The sequence below is a fragment of the Pongo abelii genome, chromosome 15 (assembly GCF_028885655.2).
Source record: "Pongo abelii isolate AG06213 chromosome 15, NHGRI_mPonAbe1-v2.0_pri, whole genome shotgun sequence".
In the NCBI taxonomy this organism is placed as follows: domain Eukaryota; kingdom Metazoa; phylum Chordata; class Mammalia; order Primates; family Hominidae; genus Pongo; species Pongo abelii.
In genome coordinates, this window is record NC_072000.2 from 93,646,653 (window position 1) to 93,669,975 (window position 23,323).

The 23,323-nt window shown below is 44.6% G+C and overlaps 1 protein-coding gene and 1 pseudogene across 14 annotated transcripts in view; both read right to left on the minus strand.

The window, feature by feature from the left end:
- The window catches only part of FOXN3 (forkhead box N3), a 459,693-nt gene that overhangs the window by 118,346 nt on the left and 318,024 nt on the right, over window positions 1-23,323 (minus strand). For all 14 annotated transcript variants that reach the window (XM_063715683.1, XM_054530372.2, XM_063715684.1 and 11 more), the window contains one exon: window positions 6,756-6,820. In XM_063715683.1, the coding sequence (XP_063571753.1) occupies window positions 6,756-6,820 (65 nt within the window). The remainder of the gene's footprint in view (window positions 1-6,755; window positions 6,821-23,323) is intronic.
- Window positions 14,571-22,036, minus strand: LOC129049807 (adenylyl cyclase-associated protein 2-like; annotated as a pseudogene).

Here is a 23,323-nt window from a genome sequence, read left to right on the forward strand (position 1 = left end):
CAAACAAAACCTGGGATTCATTGGCCCTTACAGAGAGGTAAGGGGTGCCAGGACTCCAGACCAGAGGCTGTGGCCAGACACAGGAGTCTGGTAGTGACATCCTGGTCATATCGGAGGGTGACACTGAAAATGGAAATCATGAGAAAGGAAGGTGTTTGGGAAAATGCTCCTTTGGAGAGTTTTGGAAGTTTTTTCAACTGGAATAGAATGAATGGTCAGAAACGTGAGGCATGAAACATTGAAGGCTAAAGCTGACTTCGTATGGAGCATTTGTGAGGTGTCAGGCACCAGAGTGACTGCGACATTCACAGTTCTTTAATCTTCGCCAAGATTACAAAGATCACAAAGACCTTGGGCCTCAGGTTTGATTGTAAAACGGGGTTGTGAGAAACACATCTCGCAGGCCCATTTTACAGACAATCGAACCTGAGGCACAAGGTCAGAGAGCTGGGGCCCAGAGAGGGAGGGATTCAGCCCCAGTTTGATGTGATGCTAAAGCCCGTGCTCTTTCACACAGCTATGTGTGCATCTGCTGTGAATATACACTTTGAGAGTATCGAGTACAGCTTGGTACTTGTGAGCTGGGTGAACTTCTCAAGCAAGCAGTCCTATTTATGAGAAATTAAAAGTGTCTGAGATAAAGATATGTATGAATTCTCCTTCAGGTTTATGTACACATCCAACAGGCTCTGGGCATCCTCAGCCTTTGCCCCATCCTGAGAACCGCCCTAACAGATGGGCAAAAGGACTGTGAGCCAGGAAGGCGAAGAGCACAAGGAAACCACATTTGGAGGATTTTAGCCCTATTTTCCTAAGAGTTGCAGTTTCGTAAAATATTTCAATAGCTAACCTTGATTGGGAATTTAGCATGAACTGTCCTATGTGCTTGACTAATGTGAATCCACCAAATCCTCGCGAGGACTCCAAGAGACAAGCATTGTCACGACTCCTAAAGAGAAGTTAAGCCAGCTGCCCAAGAAACCAACACAGGGTTCACTTCCAGGTTGTCCAAACCTATAATATATCGTATTGCCTCCCTAAGATCCACAGGACCTTGGAAAATCATCTTGTTTGGGGATGGGTATCTTCAGCCAGCCTTCCACCCACTCTGTCCTCTCTTTGCACCCACAGCAGACACAGCTGGCTGAAGATAACACTCTTTCTCCACTGAGCCAGAACTAAGCATCAAAATCCATTCTGACGTATTTTGGTGTAAGTTGCTAGAGTGGATCAGAGCTGGTACTAGATAGGGAATCTTTGCCATCGCTGAGGTCCGCTACTTAAATTGCAAATGAAGCACTAGGTATGCCACGTGGCTTGTCCAAGGTCACAAAGTTTACCAAGTGAAGGGTTGAGACCAGAACCCAGGTCCCTTGACTCATAATCCAGTGTTCCTTCCACTATAACTTCCTCTTGAGCCTTTCATGGCATGAAAGACAACCAAGGTGAGGTATCTCATACATTTCAGCAGTAAAAGTTCATAGCAGAGTTATGGGAGGGGGTAAGGGTTGTGGAGAACGGGTGATAAACGCTATTACTCCCAAGTAAGTTTGGACATGAAGCCAACCTAGAACATGGGAAACTGGTATTCCTCAAAGCAAGTCATCTAACCATCATGTCAGCTTCATGCACATTCTATGGATTGCACGTACATTGGTGCACATGGAGGAACAGCATGCATCTCACAGCAGAAGACCTGGTTTCCTTTTTCCCTATTTAAGCTGTGGGGGTGGATAGGTGGGAGTCTAAGGCAACACAATCCTCCTCTGTGAGCTGAAAATGCCTTTAAGTCCTTCCATTACATTAGCTCGTCCAGTGTGAGTTGTCAGAAGTAAACGGATGGCCAGGCACAGTGGCTTAAGCATGTAATCCCAGCACTTTGGGAGGCCAAGGCGGATGGATCACCTGAGGTCAAAAGTTCGAGACCAGCCTGGCCAACATAGCAAAACCCCATCTCTACTAAAAATACGTAAAAATTAGCTGAGTGGGGTAGTGGATGCCTGTAATCCCAGCTACTTGGAAGGCTGAGGCAGAAGAATCACTTGAACCCGAGAGGCAGAGGTTGCAGTGAGCCAAGATCACACCACTTGCACACCAGCCTGGGCGACAAGAGCGAGACTCCGTCTCAACAACAACAACAACCAACAGAAGTGAATGGAAATAAAATATGTTAATTTATTTTAATTCTACCACTGCATCCTAGGGACACAGAGTTGATAATAATTAGTGGCCCAATACTACAGTGATGGAGAAAACGAAGAGGGAAGAATGACCAGAAGGGGGTAAGGGTGTCGAGTGAGTCACTGGAAAGGTTTGTAAAAACAGTGGTTTCATCTGTGCTGACGGTGGCTGGGCTTCTTAGAGTGGGTGGGCCAAGCAGCCTTTTCCAAGAAGGGCTAGGACTCGTGGTCTGACCACAGAACGGGCTGTGAGTGGTTGAGAGGGTGGGACCTGGACTTCCCCTGGGGATCTCCAGCCTAACCCAGGACTGGACACACAGAGATGTATCATCAAGAAATGCTTGCAGGTGGGGTGGGGAAGGTAGGCCCAGGGAATGCCTGCTTAGAGGAAGAGCTAGAAATAAAAGCAGGCCAAAATGGTCAGGCAGTAGCTCCTCTCTGAACAAAACTCCGCTGGGAGCTCTGAGGCCAACAGGGCCTACAAGGCCAAGAGGGCAGAAGTACGAAATAAAATCAGCATGGCTTGTGGCAACTTTCAGCAGAAGACATGAAGCTACCAAGAGCAGAGGTGCCTATGTCGTTTTGGGATGAAACCATCAGAGACCAGATGAAGGGTCAGATTAGGGGTGAGCAATGTCTTTAATTATGAATCACTGACTCATTACAACAAATCATCCAAGGGTGATGTTTTAATAAACTAACCTAATTTTAAGTTTGATGTGTGAATGGAATATGGGGGAGGGGGACAGGGAGTTTGGAAATGGGAAAATACAAAAAAGACTTTATTCTTTTCATTAACAAAATAACAGAGATTAGTAAACGAATTAAATGAATACAATAAAGAACACATTTAAAACACAGAGAGACCATAACACAGAGACAGACAGACACAAGAAGGGACAGCGGGGACACCTGTCAGCTGGCCACGCCTGCAGGGCTCTGAATAAGCCACTCTTCTGTTCAGCCCGCCCTGGGTCCCCTCTGAACAATGAGCTTGTCCCCTTCTAATGCTCTGCTTGGTTTCAATTGTACAAGAACTGAAGTGCTCTCTAGCCTGCTGAAACTGTCTGTAGCAGCCTAAATGGCATTTAAAATAAAGACTGTGAACTGATGAAATGACCAATTATGTTAAGTACCCATGCCTGGTGTAATCCAAACCAAATCTTACCCCATTATCCTCAAAACCGAGAGGTGATTCAGCAGCCCCTCTTGCCAGTGATTCTGAACCAAAATACAGGCACTGCACCCGACGTCCAAGGAGGACCTCGAGAACAACCAGTTAATTCTTGCAATTGATTTTGTGCTGGGAAAAATAAAGGTACTAAGTTTCCACTCTAAACCAAACAATGATTAGGCAATGAAAACTGGTGCCCCGCTCTAACTATTAGGTCATTTTGATTTCAACTTTGTTTCAGGTTTTAACTTCCATTATTTCCTCTTCAGACATTGCATTATTCTTCCCGTCGCTATCCAAAGGTGTCTATGAAGTGCTCAGGTTCTGCGCTGTTGCTATGGTCTCTGTGAAGCTAAGTTCTCTGGTTATTTCTCTTTCTTGCAATGACTTTCTTTTTTTTTTCTATTTCCACACACCTATATCTATCTGCTTTTCTAAGGCCTTAAGTGTCAGTTCTCCCAAGAAGTGACAGCCCCTCTGCTCCCACCCTTCTGACAAAAATAGGTCTCCCTCCTCTACACGACAGGGCACCCCCACTGTATCAGTCCATTTTCACGCTGCTGATAAAGACATACTGGAGACTGGGTAATTTATAAAGAAAAAGAGGTTTAATGGACTCACAGTTCCACATGGCTGGGGAGGCCTCACAATCATGGTGGAAGACAAAAGATACGTCTTACATGGCAACAGACAAGGGAGAATGAAAGCCAAGCAAAAGGGAAACCCCTTATAAAACCATCAGATCTTGTGAGACTTCTACACCACCACGAGAACAGTATGTGGGAAACCGCCCCATGATTCAATGATCTCCCACAACATGTAGGAATTATGGGAGCTACAATTCAAGATGAGATTTGGGTGGGGACACAGCCAAACCATATCCTACTTATTTTCCTATCCTGCATTATTGAGTCCTGGGGAGACCACTCCATGAAGCAAGTTATCCCCCACCCTGGTTCAATTCTGCCAGTCCTGCTAGTGATCCATAACTCATGATCCATAACCCCGGCTGGCTTCTGCTGGCCAGTCACTGGTCCCACAGCACCCTAAAGAAAGATTCCCACGTCAACCCCACGTGACCAAACTGCACCTTCTCCCCCAGTGCTGAGAACTGGCATCTTTGGGGACAAGCATCCTTGTTCTACTTGCCCTCAATTCCAAAGCCTGTGGCTGGAACCTATTAACAGAGTTCCCTACTGGTCTGATTATCTAGAAAATTTTCCTTCCACTTGCTATAGGGGGAAAGGAGGGGTGCGTGTACATTTTTGAATAGAAAGCGAGAAACCAAGAACCTGAGAGAGTGGCATTAAACAGGCACATTTTTCTTCTACTTGATTCCAACCCAAACCTTCCCCTGGCATGACTGGACAGTCTCTTCTTTAGGTACTCATATCTTTATTCGTAAAATCTTGCTTGTGGGCCTTAGCAACTTTCCCGTGGCCCAGAACCACCCACCAAAGGAACACAAAAATATTAATTAGGAAGAATACCCACATATTCCAAAAAAATATTATCACAACAAAAGTGTCTCCAGAACTCTAGGGAATGAAGAAACATCACAGAAAAAAAATGAATGTTAACAAATCTCTGCCCACCCTCCCAAGCTCTCACCAAGATTCTTCTGATTTTCAAAGGGACAAAATTTTAATGGGTTGCATTTAACTGGATGTGGATTCAATAAGCATCTGAAATCGGTACTAGTTTAATTCACAGTGCCTAGAGCTACTGGGGGAATTTGTAACCCTATCAGGAAGAGAAAAGAAGTCTACACTCACGGGATAATCTCATACTGACATCTCTCAACTTCAGAAAACTTATCAATATTAATATTTCTCTCATGTTTTTGCCCCACAGAAACGAACAAAAAGAACTTACCTAATGCCAAAGTGAATGAATAAAAATCGTGAGAAAAGGCTCTAAGAAAACAAAATCTCTTTTCTTAAAATAATCCAAACCCGAATGATATTCATATCACTGCTATAGTTCTAGAGGCAAAATGATGCACATAACTTTGAAACTCACTTGAAAAGAACCCAAAGGCTGATCCTAATCAGTTTCCACTCCTACTATCTGAAGGGAAAACAGAATAGATTTTTTTAAATTATGTGTTAATTTTTGAGAGTGGAGGGACTTCCTTTTGTTTTCTTCAACATTTAGGATATCTACGATGATTATTAAAATTAGGTTTAACCAAACTTGCCTGACTACATTTCACCTGTATGAAGCAAAAATACAAAGAAACGCTTGAGTTCCCAATTTCACGGGCTATTAAAATGACAGTATGCAATTGCGGGGCCTATAAATCAGCACTAAAAATGTGATGACATCTCTGACAAGGGTTTGAGCTACTACGGAAACCTGAAGATACATATCTCTCTTCTTAATCACACTCATCTTCTACTCTTTCACACATAGGGCCGGCCCTCAGCCTGTACTTTTAAGGGAAAGAGGCTAAATAGCTCTCAACCAATCAATAGACACTAAAATCCCTCACCATAAGCCCAGTGTAGTTCAAAAGCTCTTAGCACAGCCAAACCCATCCGCATTTGGCCAGTGGGGCCTGTCTGACTCCTAGCCAATCAACAGAAGTAGGAGGGATAGGAAGCTCCAAGACCACTCAATTCCTTATTTATAGAACAGATATCCAAAATAGCGATAACCCCAAAGTTATTTCTAAAAGTATTAAAAGTGAACCCCTTTGCTATTTTTTAAATCATTTATTCCTCCTCAACTTTGGCCATTTCAAAAGGAACTTAATGGCAAAAGTAGAGATGAAAGGTCACTGGAATTCCGTGAGCACACCACCTAAGGACTAGGACAAGGCAGCTGAGTTGGGCTGGACAACAGCAAGGGTGTCCCCTGTAGGTGACACTTGTGGGGACCAATGTAGGGTGACTGGACTCCGAACCTCAGAACAAACCATGGCCAACCTTCCAGGTACATGTAGATGTTGGGCAACAGCAAGAAATGCATGCACCTCCATGATGATACAAGTGCCAGAATAACCAAACCCTCCTTTTTCAGCTCAAGTTTTTGAAACATGTAACGGGGTGTGCTTTTATCAGCCTAGTTTATGTTTCTGTCACATTCTAATTACCATGTAATTCCAACGTCACCAAAGTAAGCCAACCACTTCCAGAATATGAACAGTGACGGCGGGCCAAAGAAGCAGTCCTTAGAGGCCTGGTTTCAGACTCATGATTCACAGCGACCGAGAAGCTTGAGTAGGAAGAAATAAAGAGAACTGGATAAACGGACCCCACCCACAACAGTCACACTTCTCCAGAGAGCGGCCACTCTTAAATGAGACAGAACTCTCCTATTTGACACCAAGCACAAAGGAGTGATGAAAGGCGGGTGGGTGAGGGGGAGGGAAAGGAAGGGTGTTGCTAGGGACCTACCTTGGAGAAGGGCTCCATTTCTCTTGAAGAAGGTACTGCCCGGCCAGATGGGTGGACCTGATGTGCTGAAAGAGAAGAGAAACTAGCATAAGGCCAAGTTCATCTGTACTCATACACCTGCAACCCCTTCCCACACTTCCCTCAAAACATTTCCCCAAGTATGCATTACTGACACCCTTTGAAAATGCATCCTCGAAAACCATGAGGTCTGCTTTATTGTAAACAGGTTTCATATTTCACAGTGCAGAACCTATCTGTGTGAGCATTCTGCTTATCATCTTGACCCTGCTCACACCTGGGCACTGGAATGACCGACAGACACACAAAATGGCAAATTCACATAGTTTAACGGCATAGCATATAACTTAAGAATATATGCTAACCTGTTCATAATTTCATGAATGTATGTGGCAAAGAACTCCTAATCATGTTTTCTGAGACCAAGCGGGTTTTCCAACACTTCCTGGTGCCACCTGTCTGCTACAAATGCAAACTTGCCTTTCTTGGCATTTCTACCACTAAATCCTTAATATATGGAGATGACCTTAATCGACTTCCTCCTTCCCCCTCTTCTCTTGTTTCGTATCCTGTTTTCGATTTCTTGGCTTAAAATGCTGCACTCCATACCCTATAAAACATTTTGCAGATATATTACCACCCACAGTGTGGTAACAGGAGAGGCAAGAAAATAGGAGAGATCAATATATCACGAAGACACTTACTGCATTTATAGATGAGCATTTTCACTGTTTTAAGACAGCCAGTAGAAAACTTTATAACCAAGCCAGCCTTAGTAAAATGTCCTTAGACTGGAAAGTAGGTTATATTCTAAATCAAAGATTGGTTTAGATTAATGTTAGAAAGTACTTAGTCAAAAATGTTACTACATCCAGCCCAAGAGGCAGTATAAATTACTCTCACCAAAATAGTACATGACAAATTATATTGGTTAATGCATTATCAATCACCTTCAATATGAGAAAAATAGGTTCGAGTAATGCATTTTTAAGTTTGGCAGAAACACACACACACACACACACACACACACACACACACACACACAGACACACACACACACACAGAAGAATTTGAAGGGCTATACGGTGAATGCTTCACCGGTAAACCAGGGTCTCTAGTTACCTAGGACAGCAATACTGTTAGCAAGCAGAAATGCCAGTGACACATTCTGCCCACTGGAATTTCATTACCAGAGGTACAAATAGTATGGCAGGTATAGGGACACATTACATGATTGAGGAGGAGTAGGAGAGAAGAAGAAATGAGCTACAGCACAAAAATGCTATCACACATCAAAATCATGTCAAATGTGCTAGAAAATACATACTACAAACCTTGATGTTAATGAAACTTTTGTTTTATTTTGTTTTGGATCCACCATACTAAAATTAAATGAGCATCACGCATCTCAGCCATGGTATTTCCCACAGCCCTGATTCTCAGCCAGGCAGTTGTGACCACAGAGTGGCCAGGAGCTTCATAGGGTAACAGCAGACCGGACTGGAGTCTCAGGATGATGACACCAGCTGATTGCTCTTCCATTGGATTCCGATCTTACTCTGTTTCGGGGCACTTAAGGCTCAAAGTTGCATGAAGAATAATGTGCATTAAAATACTGAAGATTATCTTTTAACAATCCCAGCAAGCTCTCAGGATTTTACCATCTTATTTTTATAACAAAGCAGGGAACAGCAAGCTGGCTGTTGCCAATACAGAATCACCTGATTTATAAAGATATTTTAAAACTGAGGATTTCATTATAGCAGAGTTGGTGTTTCTAGAGAATTCAATAATTGAGTATTACTGCAGGAGCCTGAATATCCAGCTTACTTCCATCCAAATCTCTTCTTTATCCTGACCTTGATTTGGCTGAAAACTGAGTAGACATCAGGGATGGAGCAGTACGGGGAATGAAGGTCGGATAAATCCAGTGGTTTAGATAAGGAAAATTCTCTGTATGATAGAAATCTACCTAAAGAGTCTTACAACATCCTTTTAATGTACTTAAATCACTGATCACCACTGTTCTATGGTCAATCTGTGGTGCTGTGGAACTTATCTGTACTCTAGTAGTGGAGAGAGACTTGGACTGGCCACCATCTTCTCTTTCCTGGCCCCTGTTGTAATTGATGACTTCACAAGTGGTCTCTTTCCAGTTCAGGGCAAGTCAGCTCCTGCCACGCTGACTGCACAGTTTTCAAGGTCCCTGGCCCATATCTACACGCTTCTTTTGGATGGTTCCTCAAAATGACATCTTCTAACTGTTAGAAGATCCGAGGATTTATTAAACCCCTGCTGAGAATTGTGCTTGGTGTTGAGAAAGGCTTGAGGGGAAAATTTAAAACCCTATTTTATGACCTCTAAGAACCTGCTGTCATACTTACCTGGCTCCAAACTCCTCTGACTCTATCTAATGAGACCAGCGATGCCTATAGACAGATTCATGGTTATGCCTCCAGTGGTTGCAGGTTGGGAAGGCAACAAGCTTGATTTTTTTTCCCCCTCCATCTGGAGATGTCCCTGCATGATTGGCCTTTAAAGCTTAAAGCTGGTTAAAACCACACATAGTACATGAAATTACTTAGAAATGTCTATTAACCACAGTAATTCAGAGATGAAACCAGTGATAGAAGTCTTTGTGGGAGGAGATGCAAACCACCCATCCTCAGGCAGCTCAAGAGCGGGGACGGTGGGAGTGGTGGGTGAAGGGGAAGAATGGGGTGCGCTCCATACCCAGCCATGTAAATATCACTGCCATGAGAAATGACCATGGGGGCCCCTTGTTAACCCTGAGTGGGTTTTAATCACCTTAAAATGGTGTTTGCATTGCTTGACCCTAGGATCAAGTTACCATTTACTGAGCATAGTAATCAACCCTTTTCCATGGAATCCTCTAATTCTGCAGGGTGAGCAGGGCAGAAACCACCTTCCTGTTTTTTGGGGGTTTTTTTGGACAGAGTCTCGCTCTGTAGCCCAGTCTGGAGTGCAGTGGTGCCATCTCAGCTCACTGCAACCTCCGCCTCCCAGGTTCAAGCAATTCTCCTGCCTCAGCCTCCGGGGTAGCTGGGATTACAGGCACCGGCCAGCAAGCCCAGCTAATTTTTGTATTTTTAGTAGAGACGGGGTTTCACCAACTGATTTCAATGGCCAGGCTGGTCTCGAACTCCTGACCTCAAGTTATCCACTCGCCTTGGCCTCCCAAAGTGCTGGGATTGCAGGGGTGAGCCACCATGCCTGACCCATCCATTCTTTTTTTTTTATTTTTTTAAATTGAGACAAGGTCTTGCTCTGTTGCTGAGGCTGGTCTCAAACTCCTAGCTTCCAGTGATCCTCTTGCCTCATCCTCCCAAAGCACTGGTGGTGTGAGGTACCATGCCCAGCCACCTTCCCCATTCTATAGGGAGACAGACAGAGGTCCTGAGAGGTGAAAGGACTTGCCCAAGGCACTGCGTGACAAGTTAGTGATCAACCCAAGAAGGACTAGGGCTTGCCCACTGTACCATAGAGGCACACACATCAACAGCTCCAATTTCATTTCTAATCTTCCAGCTTTCCTCTTCTGCTCTTCCAGCACTAAACTCTTAGTCATCCTTCCCCATGGAAGAAGGCTGTGAATGGTATTTTGCTAGGACTCTCTCCAAGGCAAAGTCCCAGGCTAGAAAAAGCAATCAGACTAACCATATGTGAAAGACACGCAGGCTCCTATTAGCAGAAACAATACAACACCAGTGCCACAAATGTCTCATTTCAATAATACGCTAACAAAAATCCCATGACCTTCAGCAGTGTAAGCCAGACCAACTTTGTAACAAAGAAAGCGGACCGACAGGTTAAGAGGACCTTGCCGGCCAGCAAGGTGGAGTGCGACCTGGCATTTGAGAACATTGATCCGGCTGATCGTTAAGAGCAGCGCTGAGCCTGCAAATCCCAAGAGGTGAGTGATACCATCCTGAACAGCATACCCGGCAGCTGCCAGAGACTCAGCCCTCAGTAATTCCCGGATCCCACACTCTGAGCTGCACTACCTCCAGCTCCCAAGGGGATACCTTGAGTCAACAGGTTGGACAGCCTGAGGGTGGCTCTTAGCAAGATGATGTGATCCATCATGTGTTCTCTCTACACCCAGGGACCTTAACCATTGTGAGAACCACCTGGATTATAAACCAAGACCCTGGGAGGTTCCGCCAAGACACACACCTGTAATTCACCAGCTGAACTTTCTGTGGATCTCAATGAGAAATAAATTAAGAAAAGGACTGTTTTCTAAGATCTCACCTGCCAAATGTGAACTAAGACCTACAAAAGAGAGAAGCTGGCCAGGCATCGTGGCTCACGCCTGTAATCCCAGCACTTTGGGAGGCCAAGGTGGGCAGATCACAAAGTCAGGAGTTTGAGACCCGCTTAACCAACATGGTGAAACCCCGTCTCTACTAAAAATACAAAAATTAGCCAGGCATAGTAGTGCATGCCTGTAATCCCAGCTACTCAGGAGGCTAAGGTAGGAGAATTGCTTGAACCCAGGAGGCGGAGGTTGCAGTGAGCTGAGATCATGCCACTGCACTCCAGCCTGAGTGACAGAGCAAGACTCTGTCTCAAAACAAAACAAAAAAAAAAAGAGAGAAGAGGATGCTACAACATAGATGAAGCTTGAAAGCAAGCTAAGTGAAATAAGCCAGAATAAATAAAACAGATACTGTCTGATTCCACACAGAAGAGGTATCTAGAATAGTCAAATTCACAGAGACAGAAGATGGAATGATGGTTGCTAGAGGCTCGGGGAAGGAGGAGTAGGGAGTTTAATCGGTACAGAGGTTCAGTTTTACAAGACGAAAAGAGTTCCGGAGGTTGGTTGTACAACAATGTAAATGCACTTAACACTACAGAACTGCATACTTACAAAATAGTTAAGATGATAAATTATATGTATTTTACCACAATTTTTTTTTTTGGCAACAGGGTCTTGCTCTGTCACACAGGCTGGGGGTGTTGTGGCACAATCTCGGCTCACCGCAGCCTCCACCTCCTGGACTCAAGCAATCCTCCTGCCTCAGCCCTCAGAGTAGCTGGGACTACAGGCACACACCACTATGCCTGGCTAAGTTTTTTTGTTTTTTTTTTTGTAGGACAGGGTCTCACTGTGTTGCCCAGGCTGGTCCCGAACACCTGGGCTCAAGTGATCTGCCCACTTCAACATAAATAATTTTTGTTAATGTATTAAAAAAAGAGGGGAGGACGGCGGGGAGGAGGGAGGGGAGGAGGGCGAGGAGGAGGGAGGGAAGAAGGGGGGGGGAGGAAGAAAGAACAGAGAGATTGAGATGATAAGAAGGACTCTGAAGAAATGAATGAAAGCCTAAAGTGCTTGGGGTGGGAAGAAAGGAAGAATCTCTGAATGTCCCCCGTGGTTAGCTTTCTGCCAGAATGGTCCACAGCACACGACAAAGCAGAAAGCCCAAACCAACGAGGATGGGGTGGGAGGAGAAAATGGGTGTAGCAAGACCAGCCCACCCTGATTTAGCACTCATGGAGGCCAGAGCTTACCCACTACTCTTAAGCAACCGAGCACAGAGTCCTATCATACTCTTAGCGCTGGAGATGGACTGTGATGGCAATCCCTTCGGATGGGTGACATCTACCACCAGACTGTAATTTCCCCAGGAATAAAACAGTCAAAGCAGTTGTAACAAAGGGAGAATCACCCCCCAAAAAATCCTTGAAATTCCATTGTTTTGCCTTATAACTGGGGATTAATCACCAGGAAATAATAGAAAACCAAATGTGACCTACGCCACACTGTAACAGGGACTCTTTGAGTGAAGGATGTCAGTCGCTGGCATTTGGAACACGGCAACCACAGCAGGCTGGACAGAGACGTGTGTGGGAAGCTTCACAAAATACCACTCACCATTTGAGAAGCATCACTAAGAGCACAGATGAAAGTTCAGATTCTCAGGGACACTCTCAACATTTTTCTAACCTTCCAAAGAAGCTTGAGTGTCCCGGCAATTAAAAGGGATCTCTGTGGCCACAGGGTCCAATCCAGGGTGAAGTGGAGAGACTGCGGGATTTGGACTCAGGAATTTTGTTTAAAACACAGACTGAAAGTCTTTTAACTTGTCAAAGTCTCAATTCCATGCCTGCAAGCCGAGGGCAAATGATAACATCTAGTGTGTGAGAATAAAATGAGATGATGGGTAAGAAAAAATGCTTTCTAGACTGCAAAAATCCCAGAGGTGGTTCTTCTTTTTGTCGTTTTTGTTTTTGAGACAGAGTCTTGCTCTGTCGTTCAGGCTGGAGTGCAGTGGTGTGATCTGGGCTCACTTCAACCTCTGCCTCCCGAGTAGCTGGGATTACAGGCACGCACCACCATGCCTGGCTACTTTTTGTATTTTTGGTAGAGACACAGTTTCGCCATTGGCCAGGCTGGTCTCGAACTCCTGAACTCAAGAGATCCACCTGCCTTGGCCTCCCAGAGTGCTGGGATTACAGGTGTGAGCCACGCCCAGCCCCAGTGGTAGTCTTGATTGCAAGCAAACCCCAGTTCAGAGTTAACTGACACACTCAAGGCCACACAGCAACATTTTGGCCGTTGTTAGGTGGGCACCAGCACTTCCTCCTAGACATCCTTAACTCTCCCAACTCGGCCCTTTTTTCCATTCCTGTGACAGATGAGGTAACTGCACTTTTCTCTTCCTTTTTTCTTTAAGGATTCTTTGAGATGTTCTAATTGCAAATACTTCTCAGTCTAAAGTAGCAACAGTTACTAAATATCCAAGAAGCAGCTTCACAGATGTCACTTACTCTAAAGAATGCTTAAAAAAAAAAAAAAAAAAGTAACTCTGTTGGCTCACCCCTGTAATCTCAGCACTTTGGGAGGTCCAGGCAGGAAGATCACTTGAGCCCAGGAGTTTGAGACCAGCCTGGGAAACATTAAAAATAGAACATTTTTTTATTCTACAAAAAATAAACAAAATCAGCCCAGTGTGGTGGCATGTGCCTGTGGTCTCAGCTACTCAGGAGGCTGAGGTGGGTGGATCGCTTAAGCCCAGGAGTTCCAAAGCTGCAGTGAGCCTTGATTGCACCACTGCACTCCAGCCTGGGCAACAGAGCAAGAACTTGTGGCAAAAAAAAAAAAAAAAAATAGCTCCATGCAGAATCCTGCAAAGATCCAAAATGGGCACTCGATCAAGAGACAGAAAGAGACCAGGTAGAAACCTGCCAAGAGTGGCCCATTTCAGAGGGTGACAATTACTGAGGAGGCATGACTGAAGTGATCAGACCACAAGCAGCTAGGCCCACCAACACTATAACTGAGAGTGTGGCAAGATTACTCAGAGGGCAATACACCAATCAAGATAAGAAATGGAATTGCTTTGTAAACTTAGCCAAATGTTGAAACTGGAGACTCAACTGATTTCAAAGGTATCAGCCTGCACATAGTTCTTGTGTGCCTAATACCACTAGGACCCATGAGAATCTGATAGGTGGCAGCTGCTCTGGCACCATATCTATTGAGCTATTTTACTTTACTTTTAAACAATTATCATTTTACTTTATTTCAGAATAAGTTTACAGTTGAAAAATAATGTTTACTATCAACATTATACGAACAAAACTTTTATAGCAAAACCTTGGTATGTGAGCATTAATAATCCAAATACTACACAGATATAGAAGATATTTTAAAAATGGAAATGACATACTCCAAAGGCTGTAATAGGCACTATATACATATATACATATATATATATATATATATATATATATATATATATATATATATATGCTTGCACTGGGTCCGTAAGCATTATACTATAATTCACTAAATGTCATCCAAGAAGTTGCAGATTTTTCAACACTACGTACTGAAAAGATACAAAGGACTATCATAACTTCTCTTAACATTGAAAAAAGCATGGGGCCGGGTGCGGTGGCTCACACCTGTAATCCCAGTTGGGAGGTGCAAGTGGGCCCATCACTTGAGGCCAGGAATTTGAGACCAGCCTGACCAACATGGAGAAATCCTGTCTGTACTAAAAATACAAAAATTAGTTGGACGTGGTGGCAGGCGCCTATAACCCTAGCTACTCGGGAGGCTTAGGCACGAGAATCACTTGAACTCAGGAGGCAGAGGTTGCAGTGAGACAAGATCGTGCCACTGTACTACTCCAGCCTGGGTGACAGAGTGAAATTCTGTCTCAAAAAAAAAAAAAAAAGAAAAGAAAAGAAAAAGCATGTATTAGCAAGACTACAAAATCAGAGCAGAAAGCCAAACTAACAAATAATTCCTTAGGCTTTAGGAGAAGTAATACATCTATGGCTTTTCTCATGTTCATTTTTGCGACTGGTTAGCAAGTCTGGCAGGCAGAAAAGAAAAAAATTAGACTATAATAAAACATCAAAGACACCATTAGAAGGCATCTGATATTTAACATGTTCAAAATTGGAAAACAGACACTGAGCTTGATTTTTGGGCAACACTGCGAGGTATTACATGGCAAAAGCACTGTTTCCTCCCATCAATCTGTTGACATAAAAATCTCTTACGTAGAAAAGTAAGTTTTCAAATGACATGGTAGAAATACATATAAGATGAATAATTTGGATTTATACTTTTGGTTTTTAGTAACTATAAAGAATATAGGTCTTTCAAGGACAAAGAACCTGAATTTGGTCCTTAATATGAAATGTTCTTACATCTTTTAAAAGCGTGGGCTGAAATACGTACTCCTGGTGACAGCATATCCACACTGCCAAAGGTGAACATGTGCTCACAATAAGAAAAAAATTGCACATTTCTCAGGGCACATTACTACTACATCATATTGAAATTGTTTAAAAGATAAAAATGTACATCTTAGTTTATTTTTCAACAAGCAATTAAACATACATGGAAAACTGAATCATGCAGTATTTTTACCTATCAGTTACTATGTTTGTGATATGAGGGGAACAGATTTCTTTTTTTTTTCCTTTAAATTCATAATGTTCACAAGTCACCACGTGGAACTAAAATCACACGCACACAGGCAAATCATGAAGAAACGTGAAGTATTTCAAAATGCCCACAAAGTCGTGCCAGAAACGATGCTGTGTCTATAGCACAGAATTGTCGGAGGCCAAAACTAAAGTGGAAGGTGCTTCTGCAACTTCCAGTTCTTTACTGCTACTTTTTTATTTGTTTGATGGAGGGACTCAGGTGAAGGGGTTCACTGACCAACTCGGATCCATCCCATGCTGTCTCGAACTGCTCAAGGACAGGAAATTCACTGTCATTACCACGCTGATGAATAAGTATCTTCATTTTGGATGATATGATGCTCACAATCTCACAGTCTAATGCATCTTCCCCGAGTTAGGTATGTGTGGCAACCTTCTGTCTTCTTAGTGGAAATTGCTGGTACTCTCCCCATTACCTGGATTTGAATGTACTTGGAGTTGGTCACTTCCCGAACGCCCACCACACTGTCAAAGACCAAACCAAACTTCTTACAGTTTTCCACTGGAATGGAGTTTACTTTCCCTTTCATCGGGAGAGCTGATTTTTCACATTTGAAAATGTAAGCCGCTTGTTTCAGCTCAGTCTCTGAAATCACAAGGTCATTCCTGTCTTCTTGGTACTCTGCTCTCCATTTACTTCCTTCCAACTTGAACACGGGTGCATGTTTCTGGGAAGGACGAGGTTTGGGAGATGTGGGACTTGGAGTGTAGCTTCTGTGAGGAGACGTAGTTTGCCCTCCGTGAGCCTGCAGGCTGGGATACTTATATAGGCCTTCTGGTCATCTGTGATGTGCCAGAGCCCTGGTTCTGCCGGGTTAGGGTTCTCCCTGGTTAAGTCGGGCAAATAAAGCTGAGCATAAAGGAGAGGACTTTTCTTTTGTGTCTTCGTTCTCAAAAAGTGGAGGGGCCCTGGAGGAGGAGGATGTGGAGAAAGGTCAGGCCCTCAGGAGAGAACAGAAAGCGCTGATGTGGGTGCTGCGGACCTGTTCTGCTCCACGTGAGGCCCGTGGTGTGGTGCTCCTTGACGCATGTTTGAAACTCACTCCAAATGTTCACATATGACCTCACCCAATCCACACGGTGTAAATCATGTTTGTAGCCCTTTAAGACCCTGTTAGTGTAAAAGGTGGCAGGATCACACATCTCGTTGATGTTAAGTACCGGATTCGGGGGACACAGTTATGCAGTCAAGGGCAGGGAGGCTTTTGCTGACATCTGAGAAATGACTAAACATGTTACTCCCTCGGTTTCTCTCTCTGAAGGTTTGGACTTCTGAATCTTTTCTGATTTGGGTTTCAGAAATGCAGCCATGCATTCTCTCGGGGTTGTTGGTCATGAGATGCCATCAGAAGGAAAGCCCCGTAATACCCTTTCTGCGCAAGTCTCCATGTCACCAGCAAGGATCCTACTGTTCTTTAAAAACTTGGCCACCATGCTGTTCATCAGCTTATCAAAGGCTTCCACGGAGGGTGCCACACCTCCACAGACACTCTTGCTTACCCTGCCATCCCCAGGGGGCCTGTGGGACTCTGCAGACAGCGACTCCAGGCGGCTGACAGCCCACTCCAGTCTTTCCAGCAGTCCCTGCATGTCTGCCATTCTGCTTTGCTGCCCTGGGGTCCTGTCTTTGGCAATGCAAATCTGCGGCTGGCCACTCATGCCCTCTTCCTGTGGCCCTTATTGTGTTGTTTTAAATATACTGAAGTTTCATCACATTCCCCAAAGCCTGCCATTCAGTTGGGACTTCATTCCTTGAACGTGTTTGCAAATTGCTATTGACCTACGGCCGGATTTCTTAACCTCAGCATTACTGACATTCTGGATTGGGTAATTCTTGTCCTGGGACACTACACTGTGGATGGTAAGATGTTCAGCAGTCTTCCTGGCTTCCCACTAGACACTAGTGACACCCACCTCATCAGCTGTGACAACCAAAAATGTCTCCAGTTATTGCTGTGTGTCCACTGGGGGATAAAACTGCTTCCAAATGAGAACCCAGGAACACTGGCCCCAATCTCTCCACTCATCAAGTCCCAAACCTCCCCCTCCACCTTTCGGCAGGCACCGTCACCTCCTCTTTTCTAAACCAAGGACATGTCCTTCCTTCTACCTCCGTTCGCTGGCTCCATTATTTCTGCCTGCGTGTGCATCTTCTTACTTGCCAAAGTAACATCTCTATTACCCTTCTTTTCCTCTGGAATCTTTCCTCCCTCCACTACCCCTTGTCTCTACTCACCTCCCCCTTCCCAGGACTGATGATTTCTTATCTTAACCATCGCCACACATAAACTGGTGTCCAAGTCCTCCTTTTGGCTCCTATTATTCTTTCCTGCGCTCATAAATCCCAAAAGCTGGCACCGACAGCCCAGCCTCCACTCCCTCATGTCACCACCACAATCTCTTCCTGCCAGGGGTCACCTGGGTCCCCCAGTTCCCCAGGTGCTATGGTTTGCATGTGTCCCTCCAAAATTCAGGTGTTGCCAAGATGATAGTGTTAAGAGGTAGGGCCTTTAAAAGGTGATTAGGCCAGGAGGGCTCCTTCCTCATGAATGGGATTAGATACCCATATAAAGGGGCTTAAAGGAGGGAGTCACCCCCCTTTTCTGCCTCCTGCCATGTGAACACAGTGCTCCTCTCCTCTGGAGGGTACAGCGCTCAAGGCCCCATTTTGCAAGCAGCCCTCACCAGACAATGAACCTACCACAGCCTTGATCTTGGACTTCCCAGCTTCCAGCATAGCGAGAGATCTATTGTTTGTAAATTACCCAGTTTGTGACAGCAGCACAAACAGACTAAGACGAGGGGTCACTGCCTTTGATGTCACTCCAGCCTCTCTCCCCTCCCCACCGCACGACCTCCCACCTGCACTCACATGAGAGGCCTCTTTCTGGGTTACACAAACTTTCTATTACTTTTGACAATATCTCTTAAAAATCCTTTCCACCTTTAGCTACAAAACACCCTCCTGGTCTGGGTTCTGCTCCTCCCACTCTTCTTTCCGGACAGTCGGCTAGCTCTCTGTCCAGGCTTGGCCCCACCATCAGAGTGTTCCTAGAGTTCTAGCCCTCTCCTCTTTTCTTCTCATGCTCTTTTCCTAGGAGAGTTTGTGGAAAGGTTGGGTTTGCCACTTCCCCACTGACAGCTGATTCTGTTTCCAGATGCTGGGGGGTATCTCCAGTGGGCTCTGCACGGAGCAGCTTTCAGCTGCCCCTACCTCCCAGATCCGCTCAAACCAGAAGAAGTCACAGGATGAGACAGGAGGTCGGCACAAGATGCAGGTCACAAAGACCTTGCTGATAAAACATGTTGCATTAAAGCCAGCTGAAACCCACCGAACCAAGATGACAATGACAGTGACCTCTGGTCGTCCTCACTGCTACACTCCCACAGCACCATGACAGTTTACAAATGCCATGGCAACATCAGGAAGTTACCCTATATGGTCTAAAAAGGGGAGGCATGAATAATCCACCCCTTGTCTAGCATATCATCAAGAAATAACCATAAAAATGGGCAGCCAGCAGCCCTCGGGACGGCTCTATATATGAAGTAGCCATCATTTTGTTCCTTTACTTTATTAATAAAGTTGCTTTCACTTTACTCTATGGAATCGCCCTGAATTCTTCCTCGTTTGAGATCCAAGAGCCCCCTCTTGGAGTCAGGATCGGGACCCCTTTCCTGTAACAAATGCTTACAGGGCAGGGTGAGAGCAGATCGGTTCTGGTACCCCTCAGAAGCCCTCCTGTTCCTTCCCAGCATGTCCTTCCTGCTGTCAATATGCCACCTGGCACAGGTCTCCAGAACACCTGCACCCCAGAGGCTTCTTGGGGCCACCCAAGCCCAATCTCTCCCTCGGCTGCATGAAATGCCCTAGACCTGTGTTCTCTTCACCTGTTACAGCCTATTCATCCTTTAAAGTTCAACTCGAATCCCAGGTACCCAGGACACCTTATCTGGTCACTCTCACCCTACAACCTCTCCCTCCTCTGAATCCTTCTGACAAATACCTTCTGTGCAGCTCATCTGGGAATTAATTGCACTCTGCAGTGTCTTCCCATTCTAACGCCTTATACCTTTAACCCACAAGTTATGTGTGTCTCACCTTACTGTGGCAGACGTCACGTGAGCAGAGGCTAACAGTGACTCCTCGCTTAGAACCTGGCCAGGTTCACAGCATACAGAAGATGGTTGTCATTATTCTAAGTGATTCCGAAAAACAGCGGGAATGCTACCTGCACCTCCCACACAGAATTATCTCAAACACTAAGGATTTTTTTTTTCCTTTTTTTTTTTTTTTTTTTTTGAGGCAGGGTCTCACTCTGTCACTCTATCACCCAGGCTGGAGTGCAGTGGCACAATCACAGTTCACTGCAGCCTCAACCTTCCAGGCTCCAGCAATCCTCCCACCTCAGCCTCCGGAGTAGCTGGGACTACAGGTCCGTGCCACCATGCCTGGCGAATTTTTGCTTTTTTTTTTTTTTTTTTTTTTTTTTTTTTGGTAGAGACTGGATCTTGCTATGTTTCCCAGGCTGCTCTTGAACTCCTAGGCTCAAGAGCTCCTCCTGCCTCAGCCTCCCAAAATACTGGGATTACAGGAGTGAGCCACCATGCCCGGCCAGGATTTTTAAAACATCTCTTATAAACATAATTAAATCTCTCACAAAGAAACTAGCCTACAGTAACACATCTTCTTCACTATCATCATCTCAAATAAAAACTCAAAAATATTTAAAAATGGAAAGAAAATTATAAATCTCATTAATAGTAAGTAATAGATTAGGTAATCTGGATTCCTCTTTTCTGTGATTTCTTGATTCCTTAGGAACAGATAAATAACTAGATAAATACATGCATATTTTTTATAACATGGGATGCATGTTTTGAGTATATACTGAAAAAACTCTGCTTAAAACCACGGCTACGATTTTAGATGCATACAGCTTATGATACATCTCATGAACAGATGCAAAGGTGTTTATCATTATCTTTGTGCTACACAGTTTCTAATTTTACATATGAAAACCAAGGCATCATTCAGTATAAAGTACATTATTTGCATGATATATTTGCATTTGTAAAACACCCACATTTACTTTTACTGCTTAATGGGCCCTGATTTAAATGGGCCACTCTATATAAATGGAGCACACTGGTACTCCACTCAATGGTGTTGATAAGAAAACTACTCCTTTTAGATGCAAATGAGCCTACTAATCACAATTAGAATGGTGGAGTTGAGGGAGGCAGAGCAGCTGGGCCAAGAGCTCTCAGTCTAGTAGGGCCAGTTTGGTTCTAGCTTCATCTGTGAAGCAGCAGCTTGGGACTTCCCCAGAGGACATCTGCCCAGGGGCCCCAGGGATAAACTCAACATTTCTCAACGGAGTCTCGCTCTGTCGCCTAGGCTGGAGTGCAATGGCACAATTTCAGCTCCCTGCAACCTCCACCTCCTGGGTTCAAGCGATTCTCCTGCCTCAGCCTCCTGAGTAGCTGGGATTACAGGTGCCTGCCACCATGCCTGGCTAATTTTTGTATTTTTTAGTAGAGGCGGGGTTTTGCCATGTTGGTCAGATTGCTCTCGAACTCCTGACCTCAGGTCATCCACTCGCCTCGGCCTCCCAAAGTACTGGATTACAGACGTGAGCCACCGCGCCCAGCCTAAACTCAACATTTCTAAAGGGGCTAGAGGAGAGGAGAAACAGCTTCAGAATTTGGGCCTGCTGTGCTAGTGTGGATGAATCTATCTATGGCCTTTGTTATCCCAAACCTGTCCAAAGTGCCAGATATTAAGCAATACGATTCAAACATAAGTGGAGTCATAGGAAGGAGAACAGCATTTGTAAAACTAACAGGGGAAAGGCAAGTAAAAGGAAAAGCTAAGTAACTATAAAAGACATTACCCAGACTAATGCCACGGAGGCAGCGCAAAAGACATCCCCTTAAAATGGTGCAGGCACTCTGAAAAAAAACAGTATGGCAGTTCCTAAAAAAATTAAACATAGGGGCCGGGCGCGGTGGCTCACGCCTGTAATCCCAACACTTTGGGAAGCCGAGACGGGTGGATCACGAGGTCAGGAGATCGAGACCATCCTGGCTAACATGGTGAAACCCTCTCTACTAAAAATACAAAAAAATTAGCCGGGCGTGGTGGCGGGCACCTGTAGTGCCAGCTACTCAGGAGGCTGAGGCGAGAGAATGGTGTGAACCCAGGAGGCGGAGCTTGCAGTGAGCCAAGATCGTGCCACTGCACTCCAGCCTGGGCAACAGAGCAAGACTCCATCTCAAAAAAAAAAAAAAAAAAAAAAAACCCTCTCCAAGAAACACCCAAGAATGATCAATAAATACTTTAAAAAAAAAATTAAACATAGGAATGCCATAAAATCTAACAGTTCCGATTCTGGATATATACCCAAAAGAACTGAAAGCAGGGATTTGAAGAGATACTTGTACACCCATGCTCATAGAAACATTATTCACATCTGGGTGCGACGGCTCACGCCTACAATCCCAGCATTTTGGGAGGCCAAAGCAGGAGAATTGCTTGAGGCTAGGAGTTCAAGACCAGCCAGGGCTACATAGCAAGACCCTGATTCTACCAAAAAAAAATTTGTTTTTAAGTCACCAGGTATGGTGGCACACACCTGTAGTCCCAGCTACTTGGGAACCTGAGGCAGGAGGATGGCTTGAGCCCAGGAGTTCAATGTTACAGTGAGCTATAATCATGCTACTGCACGCCGGCCTGGGTGACAGACAGAGAACATGTCTCTAAAAAAACAAAACAACAAGAAGAAAAGAGAAACATTATTCACAATAGCCAAGAGGTAGAAGCAACCTAACTGTCCCTCGACGGATGCATGGACAGACAAAACAAGAGAATAATATTCAGCCTTCAAAAGGAAGGAGACGCTCACATACATTATAACATGAACCTTGAGGGCATTAAGCCAGTCACAAAAAAGACAAACACTGTATGACTCCACTTATATAAGGTATCTAGGGTCATTAAACTCATAGATAGAAAGAGAATGGTGGTTGCCAGGAACTAAGTGGAGGGGAACCGGGGGAATGGTTGTTTAATGAGTACAGGGTTTCAGTTTTGGAAGACGAAAAAAATGATGATGGCAGTGCTGGCTGCACAACAACTGAGTATCTTTAATGCCACTGAACTGGAAACTTTAAAAATGGCTGGATGGCACCACTGCATTCCAGCCTGGGCGACTGAGGGAGACTCCGTCTATTTAAAAAAAAAAAAAAAGGCTGGATGGTACATTCTATTTCATGTGTCTTTTACCACAATTTAATATATAAATAATAGATAGATGACAGACAGACAAACAGACATTTCCTAATGGCTGGCCAGACAGTACATAAGGCAGGTGACACCTCTGCTGCTCCACTGCCATGCTCTAGAAATAAGGGCTGGTTTCCCTACTCTCTTTTTTCTTACTCATCTATTCACTGAATAAACATGTTTTTATATTGCTATGAGGACCCTGTGACAAAAGTAACCACCCCGTTCTCCAAGAGGCAGGGACATGGATGGCAAATTAGCTCAA